General features: G+C 41.8%; 1 protein-coding gene across 1 annotated transcript in view; it reads left to right on the top strand.

The window, feature by feature from the left end:
• Positions 1-8694: 8694 nt before the first annotated feature.
• Positions 8695-21281, top strand: part of FBN2 (fibrillin 2) — a 255813-nt gene continuing 243226 nt past the window's right edge. The window contains exons 1-4 of the mRNA XM_007087821.2: positions 8695-8948; positions 9754-9836; positions 14902-15000; positions 18146-18241. Coding sequence (XP_007087883.2) covers positions 8695-8948; positions 9754-9836; positions 14902-15000; positions 18146-18241 — 532 coding nt within the window. The remainder of the gene's footprint in view (positions 8949-9753; positions 9837-14901; positions 15001-18145; positions 18242-21281) is intronic.

Genomic DNA, 21281 nt, shown 5'->3' with positions numbered 1-21281 from the left:
AAAAACAAAACAAAACAAAAAAAACATTTTCACTATGAAAGCCTTCAAATACACACAAAATTAGAGGAATATAAGAACACCCACATGTTCTTATGCCACACTATCTTGATGACTGTAGCTTTTATAGTAAATCTTGAAGTTGGATAGCATTGAGCCTCTCACTATCCCTCAGTATTGTGTAGGCTATCCTGGGTCTTTAGCCTCTTCTTACAATCTTTAGAATCAGTTTATTGATATCTACAATAAAATGGGATTGCTGGGATTTTAACTGGCATTGGGTGGAATCTATAGACCAAGTCAAGAAGAACTGACGTCTTAACAATATAGAGTCTTGTTATCCATGGACAAGGACAATCTCTCCACTTATTTAGATTTTCTTTTAATTCTTCCTTCAGAGTTCTGAAATTTTCCTCACATAGATATTGTACATATTTTGTTGGATATATATGTATTTTTTGGGTCAATTATTCATTGATATATAGGAAAGCAATCAATTTGTCTATATCAACCTTGTAGCCTGTAAGTAAACTTACTATAATCACTTACTAGTTCCACGAGTTTTTTTTTTTTTTTTTCTGAGTCTTTGGAATTTTCAAGACAGACATTATGTCATCTGTGAACAAAGACCGTTTTATTTCTTCCTTCCCAATTTATATAACTTTTATTTCCTTTCCTTAATTTATTCCAGTACAGTGGTAAATAGAATTAGCGGGAAGGGACATCCTTGCCTTGGTCCCAATCTTAAGGGAAAGTATTCATTTATCACCTTTAAATATCATGTTAGCTCTAGGTTCTTTGTATGTCTTACTTATCAAGTTGAGGACATTTCCCTATATTTCTAGACTGTGGAGAGTTTTTTTCGTGGTTTGGTACTAGGTTTTATCCAATGCTTTTTCTGCATCTGTTGATACAATAAGAAGATTTTTCATCTTTAGCCTATTGATGTGGTGGAATACATAAGTTGATTGTTTTCAGTTTATTTATTTATTTTGAGGGGGTGTGGGAAGGCAGAGAGAAAAGGAGAGGGAGAGAATCCCAAGCAGGCTCTGCACTGTCAGCACAGAGCCCAATGAGGGACTCAAACTCACAAACTGTGAGATCATGACCTGAGCCAGAGTCACAGGTTTAACTCACTGAGCCATCCAGGTGCCCGTACATAGAGTTTTGAATTCTGAACCAGTCTTGCATATGTGGAATACATCTCCATGGATTATAGTGTATAATTCTTTTTATACATCATTGGATTCAATTTGCCACAATTTTGTTGAGGATTTTTTGCATATATGTTCATGTAATATTAGTCTGTAATTTTATTTTCTTATAATTTCCTTACCTTGTTTTGATGTTAGGGGAATGCAGGTCTCATAGAATGAGTTTAGGAAGTGTTCCCACTACTTTTATTTCCTGGATGAGAGTATACAGAATTGGTATAATTTGTTTCTTAAATATTCGTTACAATTCCAGTAGACTTGTAGAAACCATATCAGCGAGGAATTTCTTTTGGAAAGTTATTCATTATTAATTCAATTTTTAAAATAAATATAGATTGATTCAAATTATTATTATCCTTTTGTGAGTTCTGATAACTGGTGTCTTTCATGGTATTAGTCCATTTCATTAAGTAATCAAATTTTCAGCAGGGCTGTTCAAACTATTCCTTATTATTCTTTTAATGTCCTTGGGATAAGTAATGATGGCTGTCTTTTATTTCTGATATTAGTAACTAGTGTGTATTCTCTTTTTTTCTTTGTTTGCCTGAAAGCAAGGTTTATTGACTTTATGGATCTTTTCAATGAACCAACTTTTTACCTTGATTTTCTCTGTTGGTTTTTAAAGAGATTTTTCTTTAGGGTAGATCTGCTGGAGACAAATCCTCTTTGTTTCCTTCACCTGAGAATATCTTGATTTCCCCTTCATTCCTGAAGGATATTCACTCTAGGGATAGAATTTTATATTAACAATTATTTTTTTTTCAGTACTTGAGAAATGTGTGCCAATTCCTTCCGGCCTCCATGGTTTCTGATGAGAAATCTTCTGTCATTTGAGTTGTTTTGATTTGATACCAGTAAGGTATCCTTTCTCTTGTGCTGAATGATGATGTGGATTCCTCTGAAATATACTGTTTGGAATTCACTTAGCTTCTTGAATCTGTAGGTCTATGTTTATGTTTTTTGCCAAATTTGGCAAATTTTCAGCCATTATTTCTTCAAATAGTTGTTCAGCAGCTGTCTTCCTTCCACTTTTTAGAGTCCTTTTTCTTCTTTTCTGAGATTCTGATGACTGAATGTTAGATTTTTTTGTTATAGTTTCACAGGTCCCTGAAACCCTGGTTGTTGGTTTGTTTTTCATTCTATTTTCTCTTTGTGTTCAGTATTTTTAAAAAATATTTATTTATTTATTAGAGAGAGAAAGAGACACAGACCATGAGCAGGGGATGGGCAGGGAAACACAGAATCCAAAGCAGGCTCCAGGCTCTGAGCTGTCAACACAGAACCTGATGTGAGGCTTGAACCCACAAGCCGCAGGATCATGACCTGAGCCGAAGTCGGACACTCAACTGACTGAGCCACCCAGGCACCCAGTGTTCAGTATTTTTTGATTGCTAGTGAGGGATGGGAGTAATGGCTTCCCACAAAACCTCTACTATACCACTTTGGCTGGGAGGGGAGACTTGGGGAATGATAAAAGTCCTGACTCACTACTTGCTGGCTCCTCTAATACCAGTGGACAGGGCAGTTCATTACTGTTAGGTAGAAGTGGAAGTCCAGGTTTTCCATTGCACCATTGGGGGGTGTCACAGAAAGTGGCTCATTATCTAAACTTCTCTGACACTACTATGGGAGAAGGGGAGGAATACCTTTCTATAGCCTGGTGAGGATGAAAGTTTAAACTCTCCACTTGGCCTTTGCTGATGCAGGGGTGACCACATCTTTTTTCTGTGATGTTTGGCTGGTTGTAGAGCAGTTATTGTCTATAATTTTTTTTTGTCTTGCTAGTGTATACTCTTCCTGACTTTTGGCCAGAAAGTGCAGGGTCTTCTTGGAGGCTTTTTTTTTTTTTTTTTTTTTTTTTTTTCTGTGCCAGTTGGCATTTCCAGGTCTCGAGCTTTTCCAGCACCTAGTCCAGGATATAAGAGGCATAATGAAAACTCAAGGAACTCACGTCCATGTCACTCCTCAGGTCCTGGGGTCCAGCCAACCTGCTGTCTTCCTTCCACTGGTTAGAGTCTTCTTTTTCTTTTCCTACATACAATGTTCAGGATATTTAGCTAAGTATACTTAGCAAGAGGAATAGAGAAAAGTACATCTACTCCAACTTTTCAGAACCCTGCCTTTATTTGTCCCACAGTATTTTAAATCAAACCCCAGCATCCTATCATTTCATCTATAAAGAACTTAGTAAATACAGGAAAATATTAGTAGAAAATATAATATCATTGTCACATCCCTCTCAAACTGAAAATTAATCTTTAATATCTAATAATTAGCTTTCAATCCCCCATGTTGTCTCAAAAATGTCATTTTATACCCTTGTTCAAATAAAAATCCCAGATAAGCTACAAGTTTTGCATTTGGTTGTTAGGCCAGAATAGTTCTCCTCTCTTTTCTCGATCTATGTCATTTATGTGAACAAAACTGGTCCTATGGTATTTCCTACATTCTAGATCTTGTTGACTCTATTCTTGCAGTATCGTTTAATATGTTTCACTACCCTCCACAGTTTCTAAAAACTGGTAGTTCAACGTGAAATTATGACTACATAACTCAGGTTACGTTTTTGACAAAAATATTTTACAGGTGGTTCTTTGTCGCCTCATATTGCACCACTAAAACAGACACAAAATGTCTGTTTGTCCTGTTTTTTGCAATTTAACAATTAACCAGTAGGTTTTGGTGGTAACAGCTTAAATCGTTAAACAGCCCCCTCTTGACTGTTAACCTAATATAGAGTTTCTCAAATAAATTAATATTTGGGAGCAGATAATACTTTGTTATGGGGGACTATCTTGTGCATTAAATGATATTTAGCAGCATTCCTGGTACCTTTGACTCTCTTGCCCTCCCCCCATTTTGTTGTGACAATAAAAAATGTCTTCAGATATTGCCAAATATCCAATGGGGAGAAAATGGACCCCCTTTCCCCACTGGTTGGAATGCCTGATGTAATGGTTTTAGCAACCATTGATAACTCTGGCTCAAGTCCATTATTTCATTACAGTTCGCAAAGTTGTGATTTTTCTAATTCTATCATTCCTGTATTTACAATTGTCATTTATTTTATTTTTAAGTTCATTTGAGAGTGTGTGCGAGCAGGGGAGGGGCGGGGAGAAAGAAAGAGAGAGAGAGAGAGAGAGGGAGAGAGGGAGAGAGGGAGAGAGAGAGAGAGAGAGAGAGAGAATCCCAAGCAGGCTTGGCACTGTCAGCATGGAGCACTATGTGGGGCTCAAACCCATGAACCCTGAGATCGTGACTTGAGCCGAAATCAGGAGCCAGACACTTAATGGACTGAGCCACACGGGTACCCCTACAATTGTAATAATTTTTAAAGAAATACTTCTTTAAGTCTATCCAGCAAAATCAGGACACATGATTATCTTATTTATCAATATTTCTAGAATAATAAGCTGTGCCTAACAACCTCTAAAAGGGACCAATTAATTTTTTGTTTGGGATATCATTTGGAACTCAAATACTTACACATTTCATATATTTCAATCTTTTGTGGTCAGTTTTCTTTTTGATCCTCAAATTTTCCCATCTTTGGTTAGTGGGATTTTTTTCACCTTAGCTTCAGTTTCCTTTTGACATGATTGCCAAAGTGATAAATCCCTTGCTTTCAACTATGACAAGATAGATAGTCTAGATTTAACGTATCTTATGTACTTCCTGCCCCAAACCAGAAATCAGACTCTTAAGCAAGGAGCCCTCATTCCTTTAACTGGTGTTTAGGAACCATAATCTGGGCACAAAGGGTGTCTGTTATTATTGGGTTGTCACTCCTTCCAGGTCTTTTCAATGTGTAGGAACAGGAAATGCATATTTAGATAAAGATAAGTTCCAATTCATATTGGCATTTCATAATTCAATTTAAGCTTACAATGTCTGTATTTTTATTTCATATCTCCTTTCTCATGTTGAAATCATGATTTCTAATATTTTTCTCCCTCTTTTTCTCTTTCCTTCCCTCTCTCACATTAGTATCATTGAATGCAGTTTCAGGCTTATTTTTAGTTCATTTCATCCTTAGATTATATCATACTAAAGATGTACATTTCAAATATTATGTTAAAATATCACCTTAAATAATTATTCCCTCTAGTTATGCCACCAATGTCATAAATAGGTTCATTTGTTTTAGTTTGTTTTATATTTTTAGACACTGCTCTTTCTAAATTTAATTTTGTCTTTAAGTATATAAAATATGCATATTCCAAAGTTAGAACCATAAAACAAGGCACATTTACCAAGGTCTAGCTTCTATCATTGTCTCTTCTTCACTATCTTCTTCCTTCCCTAAGATAACATTTTTATTAGATTTGGTTTACACTTCTATTTTTAAAAATGCACCCATACCCACACTCAAATACTATAAAGTAGCATAGAATACACACAGTAACCTGCATTTTGCTTTATTTATTTAATTTTGGTAAAATATGCACAATATAAAACTTACCATTTTAATCATATTTAAGTATACAATTTAGTGGCATTAAGTACATTCACAATGTTGTGCAACCATTATCACAATTAATTTTCAGAACATTTCATTACCCTAAGTAGAAATTCTGTACCCATTAAACAATAATTCCTCATTCTCTTCTCACTGCAACCCAGCCATTGATAACCTTTATTCTTTCTATCTCAATGGATTTACCTATTTCTATCTGTTCTTTGGGTTTTTTTTTTCATTGAATTGTATATTCCAGAGATAACTTCATAGGACTGTACAGAGATCCTCATTCATTTTTTTACAGCCATAGAGTAATTCATTGAATGGAACAAATTACACTCAGTTTCTTATTAATGGGAAATTTGTGTTTTTAATATTTTGCTATTACAAATAGTGCTGTAATGAACAGATGAATGTATTCATCATTTCATTTTTTTTGCCTGTAGATCTTTTAAATAGATTTCTAAAAGTGGTATTGTTGAGTCAAAGGATACATGGATATGCAATTTTAGAGCACTTGGATTTCATGTGACAGACAGAAATGAACCCTGAAGTCATATAAGTATTAACAAAAACCCATTTAACAAGGTTGAATGTTTTAAAGAGTATGATTAAAACATGCCTTCAGCCAGGAGATACTTTATTTAGTTCCTTTAGTTGAAATGGTTTTGTTTGAAGCACAGTGCCTGACAAATACCTCTATTACTGTCTTTAGTTTCTTTGAATTTATACAAATTGGTGTCTCACATGAAATTATGGGACTCCTACCTATTTTTTGGCCTTAGGAGAATATTGTAAGTCAGACGCTTTGTCTGACTACATTTGGAAAATAGAGAAGGGAGTTATGCCAATTCTTAGAGAATTTTGGCTGCCAAATAGCACATCTGGGCAATTCAGGCCAGAAAGAAAAAAAAAAAAAAAAAAAAGAAATACACACACACACACACACACACACGCGCACACATACACATCCAAGGCCCGAATAATCCAGACATTGGTCTCTTGCACTGTTTCCTAAACTGTGCTTGGATCGTCAGCCTTAGTTTTTAGGGATGTTTGATTTTTAACCATGCAGTGCCATGGATTGAGAGATGACTAGGGCTTTACAGAGACCTCAGGAAATCAGGGCCACAAAGGAAGACCCCAGAGGCGGATGAATGCAGAGGCAGTTCTAAGAGTTCAGAGGGCAGGTCGCCAGCCTGTAAGCACCAATCGCTAGGGCTTAATCATTAATGAGTCCAAGCCGAAACCAAGGGTTTGCCCCAAGACCCATTTCCCAGCTCTGCGTCCAACGCTCCCCCCCCCCCCCCCCCCCCCCGCCCCGCCAGCTCAGGGTCTCTAACTCCTCTCTGGCTGCAACTCCCGGCAAAGCTCTGCCAGGGGTCACTCCCGAGCACACCCCCTGCGCGGACTCCCCAGGACCGCGGCGCCGGCACGCAGCCGAGGCCCCCCGCGGCCACGTGAGCTCCCTCTTGGAGGTGGAGGGCATATTTCAATCTGGAAACGCCCAGCCCCTTTGCGGGTCCCACAGACTGACGCCGCTCCTGGTGGGGAGGTGCGGGTAGGAGGGCGATGGGGAGGGCCTGGCCTCCTCTGATTGAGGTTGCAGCCAAGTTCCGCGCAAGTCTCTATTCCTGCTTGGCTTCGAATCCCCCCACCCCGGGTATGGGTCTGGGAGTACCCGTTCTCCTCCTCAACCCTGTGGCCTCTGCCCGACACGGGGAAGTTCAGCTTCGGGTCTAGCCCAGCCAAGTGCCTTTAGAGACCCTCGTCCCTGGTCCGCCGCCCGGCAAGGGCGGAGGGGGAGGGGAAGGGGCTGCTGCCTCCTTTCCCAAATCCGGTCCCTAACCGCCCCCTCCCCCGTCGTCTGCTCGCTTTGTACAGTCAAAACAGAGCTAGCGGCCAATTGAGGGGGACGGGAAGCAAAGCCGACTAGCGCCTCGCCCCCTCCAGCCGGCCCCCAGGCCCCCGGCCCCCCCTCCCCTTTCCCACTTCTCTCCTCGCTCTAACCTCGCCCCCATCCCCCGCTCATTTCCTCTCGCACCCGGGCTCGCCAATCCCTCCTTCCAAGCCCCTCTTCCAGCCCCGGCCTTCCTCTCCGGCTTGCCCCCCCCCCCCCGTTCTCCCCAATCTCAGTCCTCTCCCCTCCCTTCATCCTACCCCCTTCCTTCCTCTTCCCCTCCCCCAGCCCCTAGTTCCCCTTGTTCCTCCCCACCCGTTCGCCCCTTAACTCTGTCTCCGCCCACTGTGCGTCGGCCCCTGGGTCGGGGCTGCGCTCCACGTGTGGACGGTTGCGCTCCAGCCCCCACTGACAGCCGCCGCCCGCCGGCCCGCCCCACGCCCCGCCGGGCCTCAAAACCCCCGCGCCGCACCCTCGCCCGCCGCATCTTCCCCGGCCTCCAGCCTCCTGCCCTCTCTCTCACCGGCGACTCGCCCTGGCCCCGCACACCTCAGCTCGGCTCCTCAGCCGCCGCCGGCGCGTCGCTGCCCCGCGGGACTCCAGGCGAGCCGGGAGGAGACCCTCTTCCGTGGGGGGCGACTTTTGTTTGCTTGCCGGCTTCTTTCTGGTGACTTTTGCAGCTTTGCAAGATCTGTTCCCGGAGCGCACGGGAATCCGCCGCGGCGCTGCGTGCAGGCCTTTTTTTTTCTTTTGAGGTCCGCTTTCTTTGTAACTTTACGCCGAGGCTGCTCGGGTTACTTTTGTAATTTCCCGCCCCCACCCGCTGGCGGTCCTGGAGTCGCTCGGGGCCGTGGCCCGGGGGATGCAACGTGGACCGCGCAGGGCTGCCGGCTGTACCGTCGCCGCGCCTCGCCGCCCGCTGCGCTAGAGCCCGCGCCCCGGCGTCAGCCAGGGGGCCGGCGCTCGCTCCGGGGCTCCCGCTAGAGCAGGGAGCCCGAGCCCCGGGGAGTCTCGGGAGCCGACGGAGGGCTTTGTAGACCCTGACTTTTTTCAGGCCGCACAGATTTTTGTCTCCCAGCACTCCCTGTCCGCGGACCACGGTCCGCGCGCTCTCGGCGCCCGCGATGGGGAGACGGCGGCGGCTGTGTCTGCAGCCCTATTTCGTGTGGCTGGGCTGCGTGGCGCTCTGGGCGCAGGGCACGGCTGGCCAGCCCCAGCCTCCGCCGCCCAAGCCGCCCCGGCCCCAGCCGCCCCCGCAACAGGTCCGGCCCGCGGCAGCGGGCTCCGAAGGCGGGTTCGCGGTGCCTGAGTACCGCGAGGAAGGCGCCGCGGCGGCCAGCCGCGTCCGCAGACGAGGACAGCAGGACGTGCTCCGAGGGTAGGTGGGCAGGAGGCACTGGGGGGACCCTTGCCTTGGCAGCTTTCCATCCCACCCCTCCCTCAGCCTAGTTCTGGAGGCTCAAGCCGCGGCCCCCTCCACCAGAATCCCGAGGACTCCCAGGAGCGCCTCCCCCTTTTCCTCTGCAGCTCAGTGGGCAAAAAGCCCTCCCTAGGGGGTTGAGTCGGAGGCCCCCGGGTGCGGATGGTAGAGCGCGCGCAGTGACCGCGGTGCGGGAACAGGTTCCAAATGTGAGGCTGGAGGCGGGCTTGAGTCCACTGGGCGTCGGGGCTGGTGGAGCCTGCCAGCACCCCACCGTCGGGGGCGCCGCTCCCGAGCCTTTTGTTTGAGGACCAGTGCGGGGCTTAGGGTTCAGTCTAATCATCAAACTCCAGCGCTTCAGCTTCCGACGCGCCTTCCTGGACACGTCGGGGCCGCAGGAACAGTGGATGGAGGAGGGACGGATTTGGGGACGAGGGCAAGGATTTTTGAAAACAGAGGGATCCCTTTGTTCTCTGCATCCGGAGGCTAGAGTAGTAGCAAATGACATGTTTCTAAGTTTCTTTTCGCCCTTTAGGAAGGCAATACGGAGGGCAGACGAAAAGCAAGGTTTAGAAGTTTCCGACCCTCCCCTGTTCCAGCCCATGTACTTCCCTGTCTGCGCCCCAAGCCCCAAGAATGTGAAGTGTAGTTTTGGTTTGTTTGTTGTCCCGAAATCCTCTCACTCAGGGTTTTGCTTGGGAAAACCGCTAATGTGTTACCGTACCCTTCCCTCCATGTGTGTGACCTCGCTTGTCCATCGCAGGCCCAACGTGTGCGGATCCAGGTTCCACTCCTACTGTTGCCCTGGATGGAAGACGCTTCCTGGAGGAAACCAGTGCATTGTCCGTGAGTGCCTGATGGGGATTGCCGCCTGGGCAGCGCGGTCGGCCCCCTGTCAGGGCCCAGCTCTTGCATTGAGTCCTTGGGGGCACACAGTTGCTTTTAGAATCCAGTGGCCACAAAGCAGTGGTAATTAGGACGCGGCCCCATTCGAGTGTTGAGGAAGAAGCAGCCGGTTTACATCAGTTTAGGCTCCACTTCTAGGCTCTGTTGAAGGGCAATAATGATAAAGGTTTCAGAGATACTTGGAAGTTTTATCTTTCTGTGTCTATTAATACAAACTGAAGGGGGAGTACAGCAATTCCCTAGATAACTCAAAACCACTTTTTCCTAAAAGAGTCCAGATAAGACCACAATGTGATTATGTAAATTATCTGGCTTTTGACTGCATGAGGTTTAGGACTTTTGAAGATCAAGCTTGCTTAGGCCTTTGTACAAAACCACTTTATTATCTCTGGTTTCATCTCAACAGCCACATAACATAGATATGAAAGGAACTCTCTCAGGGATTTAGAGTTGACCCAGGTCAACAAAATTTTTAAAAGAACTCTTCCCAAATGGTTTGAGGTTGTTGTTTTTTTTTTTCCTGAAGATATTTAAATTTAGGATTTTCAGGCTCCATATCTGTCTCCTAGAGTACAGTAGGTTTTTCAAAGTGTGAGGCGTAGAACTTCAAAAGTTCTGCATCTCTGGCCTTAAAATTTTTATTATTTTATTTAGTTTTCAAGGAGTATATGTAGCTTTCCTAAATTCTAATTGGAGAAGTCATTAGTTATCAACCTCACCGTGATGGGCCATAGGATGTCTTATTTCACATTCCTGTGAATTTGTGAGTTGAAGTGTGACTGGCCTTCCTCTGTGTATTTATCTAGCAGAGTCACATTTGTCTTGTCCGGAGGAGAGCCAGGTATCATAGACAGCACATTCATTTAATTTTTTTTTTAACGTTTATTTATTTTTGAGACAGAGAGAGACAGAGCATGAATGGGGGAGGGTCAGAGAGAGGGAGACACAGAATCTGAAACAGGCTCCGGGCTCTGAGCTGTCAGCACAGGGGCCCGACGCGGGGCTCGAACTCACGGACCGCGAGATCGTGACCTGAGCCGAAGTCGGCGCTCAACCGACTGAGCCACCCAGGCGCCCCGACAGCACATTCATTTAGAGCCAATCTTGACTTTAGATTGACCTTCATGTTCTCCAGGGAAAAGATAATTATGCAACTGTGAACAGAGAAAACGGGCAAGCCTCACTAGCCAAGGGATAATAAGGATGTAGTGGCATCTCTGACTCTATATTTATTGGTTTTGTGGGTTTGAGATAGACCCTTAATGTAATGTTGTTTCAGTTTTTTAAAAAGGAATGAAATCTCAAGTGTTGGGAAGACTTGTTTCTTAAAACTTTTTCTACTCTAAAAATCCCACAATCTCCAGTTGGGAGGCAAAAATGGGAAATAATGACTGTTCTTTAAAGTGATTCATAAATATTTTACATAAACCCTCTGATTATAAGCCTTTACTTTATTCAAAAGGAAGAAAGGGTAGTGCATTCTTTTTTTCTCCAATGCAGAAATCATCTATGTGAGGCATTTATGGAGGGTATATTTACTCTTTCAGGCCAGTAGGGCATAATCATGCCTGCTTTAAAGTTAACATGGTTCCTAGAATCCTAAAGCAGCTAATGTCACTCACCACACACCTGCCATACTAGCTGGGATGACTTAGGCATTGCGGAAAGTCTGACTCACTAAATGTAATGAATGTGACTGCCATTATTGAGTTGGAGAGCAGCCGAGAAGAAGGGATCGGTTTATGGTATGTGTTGAAAATCTGTAAAGTCAGATTTTATTGGATTGGTGTGGAATGGGAATTCCAGAGAACAGAGCCTTCCAGAATATTTGTGGTAGAAATATATACGTACATGGATATATTGTGCATATATATATATATATATGTACATGTATGTGTATGTATATATATATATACACATACATGTACATGTATATATATATGTAGCCCTCTGAATGTTGGCTTTAAATACTTTTAGTTTTTCAGTAACGTTGTGCTTTTTACTTGTTTAGAAAAACCACTTTGGAAATCTCAGAACAACAGTGACATTGTAGCCTGCATTTCTACTACTTGAAATATTTGGGTGTTTATGAAATACAGTGGAAGTTACATGTATCATAAATCTCTAGAAAGCATAAACTTTGAAGTTATTCTTAAATCTCCAAAAATGTGTATAGCGCATATATCAAGAGTTCTCTACAAAAATATCAGCGCATTAAAAAAATAACTCAAACACCCAAGACTATGAAATAGTGCACAGGGGCGCCTGGGTGGCTCAGTCGGTTAAGCAGCTGACTTGGGCTCGGGTCATGATCTCGCGGTCCGTGAGTTCGAGCCCCGCGTCACGCTCTGTGCTGACAGCTCAGAGCCTGGAGCCTGTTTCAGATTCTGTGTCTCCCTCTCTCTGACCCTCCCCTGTTCATGCTCTGTCTCTCTCTGTCTCAAAAATAAATAAACGTTAAAAAAAAAATTGAAATAGTGCACAAAGTAGAGGAAGAATGTAATGGCTTTATATTTTGTTGTAGAGATCTCACTTAAATTTTGAATTTTAATACTTTACATTAAATTTAGTAGTTCAATTATTTTTGGCTTTTAAAATGATAATATGTGAAGATAATAACCAAACTGAAACCATCATAAAGTCAAAATCGGGAATTTTCATTCTAGGATTTCCTGGTGATGATAAGTTATTTATTGTATTTATTGAATTTCTATCATTTAGCAAAAGGCAAGCTCTGAGGCAACTTAGAAAAAGAGATAAGTAAAATACCAATAGAATGCATGCACCAAAGATTATTTTTTTCATACATTTATACAACAGAATTATTTCTTTACAGAAAACATTAAAATGATTACCATCTAGAATTTTAATCTGTTTGGCCTTCACCAGGCTTCATGAAGAGGCAAAGATAATAAAAGAAAAATGTATTTCTCAAACTGCTGCAAACCTGATGCATTTTGATTTGAGTCTCTGTGCTTGTTGTCAGCGTTCTTAGTTGTGACCTGCAAAGATCACTGAAGTACTTCTGAACTTCCCAATATTGTTTCCGAAGGAATGGAATTGACTCTCTCACTTTTCATTGGTTTGGTTTTATTTTAATCTTGTTAGAACTTGAAGCAGTGGGAAAGTTTGTTGGTTTACTTACTGTGAAATTTTGCTATGAAGGGCATTTTGATCAGTAGAATGGGAGGGAGTTGGCCTGAAATCATAGCATTTGAACCTGAAAAGACATCAGATCCCTCCAGTATAAGCTCTGTTTTCTTTTACCAAGAAGAAAACAAAACCCAGAGAAGCTGTGTGTTTTTTTCTAAGTTTACAGTGGGTCCACGGTAGCACAAGAGCTCCACATCAGACCTCTGGCGTACTGTGTATTCTTCACTGTGCTGCGTACCTTCTCCCAGCATCTGTAAAATCCTAACAACTATGTCCTTTTGCCCTCTCCTTTTGGTGTTTCTGGGTCTCATGATTTTCATGACTGTGGGAGGGATAGACAGTTTGGTGAGGGAAATCTTAATTTGAGATGAGCACGAGGAGAAAGGGCCTACATGCTTTCCCTTCTCACTGGCTCACAGCTATAGAGCACACACCTGTGGTCATAACAGAGATCTGCTGTCTGAGGATGACCGGTCTTCCTCCATGAGACCTTCCTTGGGTTTAGGACCTGGGTATTCGCACTTTGTAGATCACCTAAGCCTAAACTCAATGTCAGCTTGCTGGGGATAGGGGGCTTTGACATAAGATATTATTTTAGTGAATATGTGTCACTGGAAAATTATTGGTGATCAGAAACTGTAGCACATTTTAGAAATTAACGGTCCACTCTGACAGGAACCATGTTCTTGCCTAACAGTCTTCACACTGTGATCTATGACATTTTCACTTATAAGGACTACTAATGGAGATGCTGGTCATATTATGTGGATGTCAAGAGGCAATTTGGAGAAGGAAAACAATTACTGAGTTAGCTTGCTTCTGTGGAACACGCCATTTATATTATTGCGGGTCTTAGATCTTTTTGAAAATTGTGAGACCCCTGTCTAGCAAAAGACACATATGCACATCTGCATAAATGTTTATAGCTAGTTTGAAGACATTCCCAGACTCTCCTCTTCTTGTCTTCATGCATCTACTCATGGAGCATTAAAGTACATAGACTTTGTGCACAAACAAAGAATTCAGTTGTAGATATGGAGATAAATGAACTGACTAAACATGGGAGAGCCTTCCCATTTGAAAGCACTCTGCTGACGATTTTGAGGATCCATGGTATGTGCTGTGTCAGTGAGCCTAACATTCTTTGCTGTGATGACCCTCATACCTTGGAGGTCACAACCGCAGGAGGCTTTGACTCTCCCTCCATCAAAATGTCGCAGCAGCTTTTCTGAGCAGCAGGGATAGGCCACGTTGTGGTGGTGGCATGAGGGAAGAAAGGCTGGAGGAAGGAGAGAGGGAATTATTAAGGAGAACAAAGATTGATGATGGGGCAGGTCAGATACCAGCTGGGAAGGAATGTGCACAGAACCCCTGGGGCTTGGCCAAGTGGTTAGGGCTCAGAGTCTCTGGCTCCACCCATTTTGTATTTTCTATCTTGTGAAGATCTTTTCCAGAGTGGGCTGTGTTTCCTGAGGTATGTGGGACCTCTGGGTTTCCTCAGTCCTCCCAGCTTCTAGGACCAAGACTGTTGTCTTGTGGTAAATTCCGTGTATAAACACTCTGCCTTGAATGGGAAACATGACCCGTATTGATGGGAGAATTAAAGGGCTATGGAACTTGAAATAGTGCCATTTGTTTGCACATTATTGTAAGGATACTTATGAGACTAAGTCTCATGTCTACAATGGGTAGTTTTGTTACATATCTGAAATTAGTCATTATGTATCCCATGGTTGTTGTTGTTTTTATCTTAGCTTTTCAGGTTTAGTGTTGTTAACTGTAGCTTTCTGGTTTTGTAAACTGTGGATTATTACCTAATTGTTCCTCTCCTTCCCTATTGTGCTTTCCACAGCAATTTGTAGAAATAGTTGTGGAGATGGATTTTGTTCCCGTCCTAACATGTGTACCTGTTCCAGCGGCCAAATATCACCAACCTGTGGATCAAAATCAAGTATGTTTCTTAGATGTGACCTTACTTAATGCATTATTCTGAAACTTCTGAGTAAACGCAAAATGTCTTTTTCAACAAGGGTATAAGTCTCTGATTATTTTCCTTACTAACTATATCTGTATTTGTCTTTGGAGTGAAAAATCTTCGGTGGCTTAATTATCGTCACCAAAAACTAAGAAGGAGTAGGGTCATGATGTTTATTAAGCAAAATGCTTTAATTCTGGTCCAGAAGCTATGCATCTATGTTATAAAAGTACCTGGATTCAGTGGAGAAGTTCTTTATAATTAGGAATTGTTGGGGAGCCTGGGTGCCTCAGTCAGTTAAGTGTCTGACTTCAGCTCAGGTCGTGATCTCAGGACTCGTGGGTTCGAGTCCCCGCATCAGGCTCTGTGCTGACAGCTCGGAGCCTGGAGCCTGCTTCTGATTCTGTTTTTCCCTTTCTCTGCCCCTCCCCCACTCACTCTCTTTCTCTCTCTCAAAAGTAAATAAACATTAAAAAAAAAATTTTTTTTTTAAATGAATAAGAACTGTAACTTACTGGGTTTTTACTATGTGCCTGGTACTGTTTTATGTTTTTGATGATCACATGTTATTTAATCCTCACATAAAAAGAACTATGAGGTAATATTATGACCCCATTTTGCAGAGAAAGAAGATGGGTGCATTTGAGTTAAATAACTTGCCCAAGGTAACATAGATTTGAATCCACGTGTTCTGGTGCCTAAACCTGTAGGCATTTGCAAACCCTATGCTCTGTTTATTGCCTATTGTGTAATCCTGTGGTTCCTGTCCTGTTTTGTAGGTTAACTAATCGGGCAAGGTAACTGACAAAATACTGTGTACTGACATGATGCTTTACGTTTATTAACTTGCTCTGCTTTACACATACGAACTCCCAGCAACCCTGAAAGATCACAACAATAGACTAACATTGTGTTATTCATGACCTAGCTAAGAATTGTCGGGTCTTCAAGCGTAATCTTTTAGGCCAGTGTTTAAGGTAATATTCTAACAGAGTAGAAGCAGATACTCTTTATTTAATTGCTCAGTAATTGAATAAAATTTTAAACTTGCCTCAAGCCAGAGTGACATTTCATTTTTAACATTTCTCTCTCCACGTTTTCCCTAAGAAGACATGCAAGAGAATCTGTCTGACTCAGATATTGAAGATTCAAGATTTCTATGACATGTCATTGTCTTCTGATGAAACTTCTGAGTAGAACTTTAGTTTCATTTTCTTTGAAAATAATCCGTCATTTTCTCAGCTTTTTAAAGCTCTCATTCACAGTTCATCCAGGCTTTCTCTGACCACTCTGATTAGCAGATTTCCTCCATTGCTTTCCGGAGCCTCCCTTATCTGAACGCCTGGAAGATATTCTTGCCCATATCTTCATTGTCTTATCTTAGTTTTCCCGCAAAAAACAAACAAACAAACCCAATCCTGGAGAAATTGTACAATTCAACTTTTTAATTCTCTGCCTGGGCAACAAAACATTCATAGGCCTACCCTCATTTTATGGTATATAATTCCAGAAGGCATCCATGAATTTCTGTGGCCTCGAGTAATAACTCTATTTTCATCAGGAAATATTTTCTCTTTTCCATTCCCCACCCTGCTCCACTTCCTAAGGCATTTAGCACCATTACTGACTCTCTTTATGAAATGCTCTTTTCCCTTCACTAGTGCACTATCAATGGCCACAGTGTTCCTTTATTATTATTATTATTATTATTATTATTATTATTATTATTTTAGTCTCCTGTCTGTGTCCTCTTCATTAGACTTCCTTTCAGAGTTCAGCATTGTCAACAGTCTGGTCTCCCTGGGTGAACTCATTTGCATATATGCCTTCAACTACTACCAATATGTTGCTAACTCATAGTGATCATCTCCAGAATATATCCTTCCATTGAGCCTCATATTTGCCTGTTCCATTTCCTATTCCACATCTCCGTGATGCTCTTAGTAAACTTCTGAAAGTTGGTAGCATGAAATTTGATTCATTGTTGCCCACAGTCTACTTCCATTTTCTCTTGCCTCAGCAAATGGCAGCTGCCATCCACCCAGTGCTTGAGCAACTGTTTCTCTTCGCTTTCTCCCTCTTTCTCTCATGTCATATCAGCTCTTTCAACAAGACCTGTGAGTTCTCTTGGGAAACATCTCAAATACATCTTCTCCTTTGCATCACCACTGAGAGCCTATGGTTTAGCGCTCCACCTCTCTCAGAGGGACTACTGCAGTAACCTTCCGAGGGCTTCTCTGGCTTCTGCTCTTGCTCTCTTCAAATCTCTTCTGTGCAGAGCAGCTTGAGGAATCCTTTAAAAATACAGATTGCATCACTTTACTGTCTGATTTAAATCCTTTCAATGACTTCTGTTGCATTTGGGATATAATGCAAAACCTTCAATGGCGAAGGAGGCCTTGCATTATCTGGCTGGCCTCTGGATGCCTCTCCAGGATCTTCTCTTCTCAGCCTGACTCTTTATAATCATGTAACCCTTTCAGTTCTTCAAACAGAAGAACTTTACCATCTGAGAGTATTTCAATTTTCTGATTCCTCTCCCTGTGAGGTTCCTCGCTGGTACTTCTCATGCCTGGCTCATTCTCATTCTTTAGAACTCAGTTTCAGTGTTGCATCAGAATGGTTCTTGTCTCGCTTCTGTCTAGGTTCCTTTTTGACTCCAGGGTATTCCCTTTCATGACACAATTTCCTTTGGAGAACCTGTCACAACCTATGATGGATTTGTGGCATTTGTTGACTTGTGTTTTGTCCGTCTATGGGAATGGTAGCTTCATGAGAGTGGGTAGTAAGTCTTTCATTACAGTGGGGCGCTGAGCACATAGGGCAGGCACTCAGCCCCTGCATTCCAAATGGATACACAAGTGCTTCCCACATTCTGGAAACTACACTACTAGTCATCATATATTGATTGACAGTGAAAGTGTAATATGTTTTAAAGGCATGGTGAGTAATGTAACACATATGCTCGTGTGTGTACTTACACAAATAAAGATGTATTTGTGTCATAGTGCTTCTGTAGAATATATTTGCCATTGAATTGGGATTTAGTATACTTTTATAACTCACAGACACTGTAATTATAGTGATTGATAGTTTTATGCTTTTTTGCTGTTCCTTGCAGTTCAGCAGTGCAATGTTAGATGCCTGAATGGAGGGACCTGTGCTGATGACCACTGCCAGTGCCAGAAGGGATATATTGGAACTTACTGTGGACAACGTAAGGAACATTGGCATAGACTTCATTTATTAGCAGTCATTTGATTCAGTGGGTATTTCATACTAAGCCATAATTTAAGGGGGTGTGAAGCCTATGATCATTAAAAAAATAATTTTATGTAGTAAGCCATCCCTTACACTTAAATTTCCAATTTGTATCATATGAGATTTGTTTCTCTTTAAAGTGTTTGTGTTTTAGAGGACTGATGTTGAGTACCACCCCTACTTTATCAGATTTGACATATATCACAAGTTAGTACTCACTTGCTTTTTTAAAAATCTAGCTCCATAAAAGATGAATACCAAACTGAAGAAATGGTAAAGATTGTTGCGATTTCTCTCTCTCTCTCTTTAGGATACCCCAGAATGAACCCTAGGAGAGCCAATCTTACAAACTGTCTTTTGCTCGTATATGTTTAATGATACAATACGGTAGTGCAGGGCTATGAAATGATTTTTTAAAAATGCAATGTCATTGTGAAAGAGGGAGCTTTAATCCAGTAAAGATCTTCTCTTCACTGTCTGGAGAATATTCTGCACTAATTAGATAACCTTTTAACAAAGATGTAGGTATTGTAGCTCTTGGATAATAACATATCCCTTGAAGTTTGTGTTTCCCAAATGGTGGGACTCTTACTAGAATCCCCATATTTTAAAGTATGGATGAGTAAAAGAACACAACGTCAAACATCATTGAATCATAAATAGTAACAAGGCCCCTTTTCATGTGGATTTCATCAGATGCAGAGTCTCGGTTTGCTGCTGATCTTTGAGACCTCCCTAAGAATTTTTCATCAGCATTTTACTATCTATCTATCTATCTATCTATCTATCTATCTATCTATCTATCTAAGAGAGAGTGCACGCACAAGGAGGGAGAGGGGCAAAGGGAGAGAGAGAGAATCTTAAGCACAAGGCTCGATCTCAGAACCCTGGGATCATGACCTGAGCCCATATCAAGAGTTGGGCACTTAACTGACTGAGCCACTCATGCTCCCCTGTCATCAATCCTTTTAATATAGAAAAACGAAACGGTAGAAGTGCAAGAGTATCTACCTTGCTTAAGTTAATCTTATTTTACTTTTGTTAGAGCTTTAAAAGATTTAAAAAGTTGTTTTCAGTATGTATGAAGCATAAAATTTACTATTTTATCCATTTTCTCAAAAGTTTATTTATTTGTTTTTGAGGGGAGGTGGGGTTGCAGAGAGAAAGAATTCCAAGCAGGCTCCCTGCTGTCCCAAGTACAGAGCCCGACATAGGGCTCTATCTCATGAACCTTGAGATCATAACCTGAGCCAAAATGAAGACACTTAACCAACTGAGCCACCCAGGCGCCCCTGTTTTAACTATTTTTAAGTGTATAGTTGAGTAGGATTGAGTACATTCACAACTGTTTTGTAATTATCACCACCATCCATCTTCAGAACTTTGTTTTTGAGGTACACAAGTAAAACTGTACTCATTAAACACTGACCCCCCCCCATTTCTCCCTCACCCTGTCTCCTGGCAACCACCATTGTGCTTTCTGTATATGTACATTTGACTGACTCTCAATATCTCAAGTAAGTGGAATCACACAGTACTTGTCCTTTTGTAACGAGCTTATTTTGCTTAGCATAATGTGTTCAAGTTTCCTCCATGTTAGAACATGGGTTAGAATTTCCTTCATCTTTAAGGCTGGTGAACATTCCACTGTATGTATCGACCATCTTTTGTTTTTGTCTATTCATCCGTGAATGGACACTTGAGGTTCTGCTGTCTTTTGGCCGTTGTGACTATAGATGCACAAACATCCCCTTGAGTCCCTGCTCTCCGTTCTTTTGAGTGCATACCTAGAAATAGAATTCGTGGCTCCTATGCTGATTCTCTTTTTGATTGGAAGAGCTGCCTTACTGTTTTTGTTAGTGGCTGCACTGTTTTACATTCCCACCAGCAGTGTACAAGGATTCTGATTTCACCTTCTCACCAACACTTCGGCTTTTTGTTTGCGTGTGTGTGTGAGTGAGATAGCTATCCTACTGGGTGTGAAGTGGTGTCTTCTTGTGATTGTTGTTATTTTTAGGTCTGCCTTCCATTTAGGGTAATACAGCTTTCCATTTACAAATGCTATGAAGTTTTCTTTTAAAATAATTTAATATAAGTAGGTGAATCAACTTGAAGAAAAATACTTTGTTCAGGTCAGGAGTCGGCCATCATTTTCGGTAAAGGCCAGATAATATTTTAAACTTTGTGGTCTTTCTCACAGCTACTTAGCTCTTCTGTTACGGTGCAAGAATGACCATAAACCATATGTAAATGAAAGAATTTGGCTGTGTTTCAGCAAAATTTTATTTTTGGACACAGAAATTTGAATTTTATACCATTTCCATGTGTCACAAAAATATACTGTTCTTTTGATTCTTCAACCATAGAAAAATATTAAAACCTTTCTTGACTCACGGGCAGTACAAAAACAGGTTGTGGGCCAGATCTGACCTGTGGGCTGTAGTTTACAGATCCCTTTTGTAGGTGGCTTTCAGGTATGGCTACAGATGTTAAGATAATCTGAGATTGACAAGTTTGGGAAGTGGAGCATTAAGGAATTTGAGAGAATACGCTGCACTGAGGCCACTTTCCTTGCGGGAATAAGAGATGCCAGTTTAACAACTTTTTTGGGCCAGGTTTGGCCAGGCAGAAGCAGGAAATAGCTGGACAACAGTGGAACAGAAATCGTAGCAAAGTTTCTTTTTTCATGGATGATTTTTTTTCCTATATTTTCTTCATACATTTAAGTAGTTTCGAAATTTTATACAATGGACCCCAGTTTATAACCACTAAAAAAACCTTTTATGAACATAATATTATAAGGAGGCCGATTTATACCTTTTTTATACCTATACAGAAATGTTAGGAGATCTGATTGTATTCCTGTTTTATAGAGTTGAGTAGTAAGGGAAGAGACACAATTATCCTTTAAACTCAGCCTTTTGGTCTATAGGGGAGAATGATGATTACTTTACAATTATAGGGGGGAAGAGCCTGCCTCTACTGTTCTTTCAGAG

This window comes from Panthera tigris, chromosome A1 (assembly GCF_018350195.1).
Source record: "Panthera tigris isolate Pti1 chromosome A1, P.tigris_Pti1_mat1.1, whole genome shotgun sequence".
In the NCBI taxonomy this organism is placed as follows: Eukaryota; Metazoa; Chordata; class Mammalia; order Carnivora; family Felidae; genus Panthera; species Panthera tigris.
The sequence above is the reverse complement of the archived record's forward strand: the minus strand, read 5'-3'. Positions and strand labels throughout refer to the sequence as shown.